This window comes from Poromitra crassiceps, assembly GCF_964638095.1.
Source record: "Poromitra crassiceps genome assembly, chromosome: 23".
Taxonomy (NCBI): Eukaryota; Metazoa; Chordata; class Actinopteri; order Beryciformes; family Melamphaidae; genus Poromitra; species Poromitra crassiceps.
This window is the reverse complement of record NC_139639.1, coordinates 23584350-23590349: the sequence shown is the minus strand read 5'-3', so window position 1 is coordinate 23590349 and position 6000 is coordinate 23584350. Positions and strand designations below refer to the sequence as shown.

Below are 6000 nucleotides of genomic sequence, written 5' to 3'. Positions count from 1 at the left end.
CACACACACACACACACGCACACGCACACGCACACGCACATACAGTATATATTACTTCACTTACCAGAGATACACAATAAGTCAGGAATATTACAGTGACTTTAGTTTTGATTGGGTTATGATGATCCATCTCTAGCCTAGAAATATTATCTTACAGACAAATAGCCTAAGTAGGTATGTGGGCCTAACTGTGATTTTTATTTTAGGGTTATGATCTGTCTCTGTAGAAAGGACTCATTTCAGAAGAAGGAAGAGGAAGTTATGAGAGCGAGGGGGGTTTCACAGTTCACACACAGCAGCCCGCCCCGAGTGAAGAGAAGAGCGGTCGTTCATTGGCTGCAACCTGCAGGCAGCGCGCTCCTCCAGTGGCGATGCTGAAGTCCGGAGAGAGAGGACGCACTTTCGGCATCCTCTCAGATGGCTCGGATACAGCTCACCATGCCGTGCACAGCTTTAAAATAGGGAGAAAAGTTGTTGTTATTTTTGTTGTCTAATTCTTTCCCATTTTCCTCGCTGTCTGACTGACACCATGGAGTCCTGGCGGCAGTGCGCGCTGTGGCTGATCAGCTGCAACGTGCTGCCAGCGAACCACCGGGTGACCGCGGACACGGCGCAGGTGTTCGACCTGGCGCAGACGCTGCGGGACGGGGTGCTGCTGTGCCAGCTGCTCAACAACCTCAGACCCGGCCAGCCGCACACCATCGACCTGAAGGAGATCAACCTCAGGCCGCAGATGTCACAGGTTAGCCTGCCAGTGGGACTTTTCAAAGTAGCATAGGAAATGGCACCAAAAATGAAAATGGTGTCATCATCACTCAGTCACCCTCATCATGCCAGTTGAAACCTTTATGTCGATGGTTGAAACACAGATGATGTTTGTCCATAACACACAGGGAGGTTGCCAGCACAACTCCATAGAAACCTTCTCCAAAATAACGGTTAGTTTGTTCTTCACAGTTCACAGTACGTAGCTCAAATATTTTTCATCTAGCCTATTTATTTATTTTTGGCCATCAACGTTAAGGAAATGTCTACTAATCAATGCTGATAGGCTATTATTCTAAGATGACTGGTTGGCATCCAGCAGATGATAGAAAAAACGCTTATAAGAGACTTGAGACTGGACTTCTAGTTGTGACCAAAGACTTGAGATTTGACTTGGACTCTACTAGCTCAAAGACTTGGACTTGCAAAAATGATTTGTGAGCAATGTCACCTGTGTAGGCTACTGTGTTTCATTTGGCATGAAGGTGATACCGTGATGATCGCAGAACTTTTTTTGGGTGAACTATTCCTTTAATGCTAGAAGCTTTTTGTTTTATTTTGTTTTATTTAACAGTACAATAAAAACATAAACCTCCAAAAAGTCTGATGCACTGTGCCTATACTGACATAATCGAGACAGTATTCAGTCCCTTGATTAACAAAAATCCATTGAATATACATATCGTCTATAACAACAAATCGTCAAAAATGTGGTGAAATAGGCTATAGCCTACATAAACTACTACAAACATTACATGAAATTACATAATAAAACATTGACATTACATACGGCAAGTGAAGTATATCCTTTCCACTCAAATTAATTTGAAATTGTGCACTTTAGTTTGTTCTTAACCATTTTTCTTTCTCCTTCACTAAGGAACAGTGTAGCCTACATCTGAGGTTTTGCAGTGACAAGGCACGAGTTCCAGTTTTTCATTATCTTTATGGAGAAAGCTGAGTGAGCATGTTTTGGGGACCTTGTAGAATGATGCTATAGACGTATCACTGCAAAACTATCAGTCTGCATGAGAATATTGTGTTAAAAATAAAGTGTGGCATGTGTTTATAAGCACACATCTGTCAGAGGTAATTTAACACTTGTGATTTGGACACCCGCCCATGCAGAGCCACGCCAGCTCTATTAGTGGACAAACTCTCCAGTCAACACTGTCAACTCCAAATACGTAAACCCTCACTGGAAAAATCAATACTCATGAACACTGGTAGTGGTAACTATGCTGTGTTTGTGACTTTTAGGATGATTTGAAGCCACGATTTGCCATCATGTCTGATTTTGATAATATGACCAAACTAAACTACCATGAACTATGATAACTTCACTACGAAGTCACTGACCACCACTAGAAGTCCCTGTTGCGATATTACAGGGATAGTAAAGTGATTCTCCCCCCCTTAAGGTATCTCACCTAGTTGTTGTTATATATTTTGTTTCTTGTGTTCTTTGACTCCTATGTAAATAGATAAGATAAATAAAATATGTTTAAAAAAAGGTATCTCACCTCACCTGCAATTAAATAAATAGGCCAGGTACGTAGGTCTTTCAGGAGTTGCAGCCTACATTTGTTTCGGAGCATTTCTGTCCATCACCCCGTTATATGCCTACAAGTCGAGGAGGATTTGGAAATGCAAGGCTATGCTCTCTGCTCTGGCACTGTGTCCAACAGATAAGTACCACTCTAAACACTGTAGAGAAAAAGGCCAGTGGTCTCTGATTCTCATTTTCTCATTTGGAGATTATCATCTGGTGCAGACCGGACTTCACCAATCTAGTTCTTCTAAGTGAGACAATGAAGCAAAACTAAAATGTTATTTTTTTTTGCGTCTTGCTTGAATATGGTTTTATTCTTCATCTTGTTTTTATATTTTATATAAAGCCGTGGTAACTTTTCTTATGAGCAAGTGAGGGATTGCTATGAAGCCCAGGGGAATGGTCCAAGGCTGGAGCCCTGATACAATCTTGACTTTGATCCACCCATTGGTTGTTAGACACACACTAATACTATTTGTGCAGCAACTTGTAGTTTACTTGCTGCAGAGTTTGAAGCCGTGTAACAGCCTGCCGTTCTGACTGAGTCTCCATGGTCTCACAACCACAAACAGCCTCAAAGACCACAATTTACCAAGAGACTGAGTGCTGTTTTAAAGCGTTTTGATCATCTGTTTGTTTACTATAGACAATCAAAGTTCCACATGTTTCCGATCATGCTAGTTCAGTATATGTATGTACAATTTTTCTTATTGAAAATTCAAAGTATTTCACTCGATACCAGTGATATACTGTAGACGAGGATAGGACTAAATCTTCACTAAAAAGAGCCACTAAACTGAAAAAAGGGGGGGGGAAGGTGGTGACAACCAGAATACTCAGGATGCATTTCATTCACTTTGTAATAGTCAGTACATTGTGCATGTGATTCTTTTACATTTCTGATTAAGCCTTTATTCAGTCATCGATAAAGGTAAAAGCTGTCGTGTGGAAATGTTGCATAACTGCAGATGCCTTCAAAAACTCTTTCAAACAAGTGAATACATTTTTCATTTTCTAAAGAAGAATAAGACACTGACTGCAAACCAACAAAATAAAAGGAAGCTACCCTCCAATCAAGGTAACCAAATAGTTGGTAAAATTTCATTTTAAATAAGACGGCTTCTCTTTTAGGCATTCAATTCTATTCTATCTTCTTATATGTTATGCCCGACTGAACAATTTTACATTGATTAGCTGTTTAAAATACGCCCCGAGACTAAAATGAGGCTACAGGAAGGAATTCCCTGCCCCCACACCTCTGACAGTCTGACACCATAACCAACTTCAAATCCCACCTCAAAAGCCACATGTTCAAGCTGGCCTATACTCACTATAACCCCATACAGCACTCACTTTTCTGACTTCATTCCATCTCTTGACTTTTCTTCTTATCTACGTTTGTCTTGTTTTATATATGCTGGTGTTTGCCATGCTTGTTGTTTTTATCCGAGTATGATCTTTTAGTATGTAGTATTTAAATATGTAAAAATCTATTTGCTGCTTGCTGCAACGCTGAAATGACGTCTAGTGCTCAGTGGGACGTGCACGTGCTCTTTCAGTGTGTATGCCCGTCCGCCTGTAAGACACTGTGAAAGCCAAAGCAACTTGCTGAACAATGGCTGGTCGTAGCCTGCAGCTGTAGGCCATCTGCGTATGGCTGGGGAGGCCATCTGTGTCAGTGGGCTCCATATTTTAAATGGCCATTTCATTGTGCCATTCTGACACAAGATCTTGGAAATGGCAACATAGGCATGAAGGTAATGGATTGGAGGACTGGAGAGCAGTGTAGTGCAGTGTACTGTGATTAAATAGCCCACAGAATGGCTATTTTTACCCCTCCGTATGCTAGGCTTCAGTGTGAGTGCAAATCGTGGAGTGGACCGTGAAATATGTATGCACGGTTTATGAATGAACACAGACACCTAATATTGCTACATCCCCTCCTATGTATCGTTTCACAAAAACCCATGGAAAGAGTGAGGGAGTCAGTGTGTGTGTGTGTGTGTGTGTGTGTGTGTGTGTGTGTGTGTGTGTGTGTGTGTGTGTGTCTGTGTGTGTGTGTGTGTGTGTGTGTGTGTGTGTGTGTGTGTGTGTGTGTGTGTGTGTGTGTGTGTGTGTGTGTGTGTGTGTGTGTGTGTGTGTGTGTGTGTGTGTGTGTGTGTGTGTAAGAGAGAGAGAGAAAATCAGAGTCAGAGGGAGCTGAATTGACCTTTGTGAACTCAAGTCAAACCCGTGATGGTTAGAGCATTTATTTTATTAGTCCCCCCTCCCCAATCTTTATTTATCCAGGTTGTCCAGAAGAGTCCAGGCTAAGAAAGACCATGGCAATCAAATTAGCAAACTAAATTAAAATCATACAATGGATGATTCAACATCAAATGGCACTAAATTAATGCTCAGAATGCAGTAAATAGCAGACCAGGCAGGACCAGCATCAAGCCTAAATCTGGGCTAAACGGAGACAGAACTTCACTGATGCCTCACCACCCGGCTTATCATTTAAATTGACCAGCTCTTAATTATTTATTTATTTATGTATTTATTTATTATGATTTATTTATGGGATTTTTCAAGTTTACACAAACAAAACACGTACATCACAACACACACACATAACTTCACAGTTACAGCAAAACAACAATACAATACAGAGAAAAAAGTAAATAAATAATATCAAATAAGATAAACAACAAGGATAGGGAGGAAGGGTAGACAGAATTAAGGATAAAAAGAGGTCAGTAGAAGTAGCTTATACAGAGGTCAGATACTGTAGATCGGGGTCAAGACAAGATCAAGAGGGACCAGAGGTTCATCAGTCCGGAGCTGGTGGGATAATTTGGATGCCCTTTATATATTCTGAAAAAGGCTGCCAGATTTTATAGTACTTGTGCAGGGAGCCTCGTAGGGTATGCTTAATTTTCTCCAGCTGCATAAAATGCAGCACGTCCCCCACCCACCGAGAATGAGTGGGAGCATAGGGACCCTTCCAATTCATTAGAATTGATCGCCTCGCTAGAAGAGTTAGAAAAGCCACAAAATCTAAGAAGTATTTGGGCAGAGTCCAGCTCTTAGTTTGATGGCACATCAAGGTTTCTCCTGGCTCAGAATGGGCCTTTGGGGGGTGACTAGTCTACGCACCAGTGGTGTAGTCAAATCAGTCGAGTCCAAGTCGACTCCCCAGTGTTCATGTTCGAATCCGGTTTCAAGTTCGAGTCACCAAAGAAGAGTCTGAGTCAAGTCTCCATTATCTGAGTCAATATAGCTATCAATATCTATACTATAATGCCAAATTATTAGGACATGTTACAAAAAACGGGAAAAAAGAAGAAGAGAAAAAACAGTCTTTATCAACAAGTTCTCGTCTCCAACTTCCGAGTCCGAATGTATGAATGCTCCGCCGGTCCAAGTCATCAGTGCTCAAGTCCAAGTCGAGTCATGAGTCGTGAAAATGAGTCCAGGAGTTTTTATAGGCTACAGTAAAGCCCCCCCACACATGATCCGTGGTAAAACAGCTCTGCGCGCACTGTGCTGTTGTTTTCTGTGGGGAGAGCGCTGCCTCCAGACTACGGCAGCGCTACGCTGGGGGTCACGCACCACTCCAATTTGCCACCTTGCTCTGCGCTCAAAGTTCAAATTGTTTAAACTTTGACCTACTTACCGCTGACCTTCCTCCGCTCTACCTC

At 41.9% G+C, this 6000-nt stretch overlaps 1 protein-coding gene across 2 annotated transcripts in view; it reads left to right on the top strand.

The window, feature by feature from the left end:
- Nucleotides 1–453: 453 nt before the first annotated feature.
- Nucleotides 454–6000, top strand: part of LOC310796958 (guanine nucleotide exchange factor VAV3-like) — a 68309-nt gene continuing 62762 nt past the window's right edge. For both annotated transcript variants that reach the window (XM_083659216.1, XM_083659215.1), the window contains exon 1: nt 454–742. In XM_083659216.1, the coding sequence (XP_083515342.1) occupies nt 530–742 (213 nt within the window). In that variant the 5' untranslated portion in view covers nt 454–529. The remainder of the gene's footprint in view (nt 743–6000) is intronic.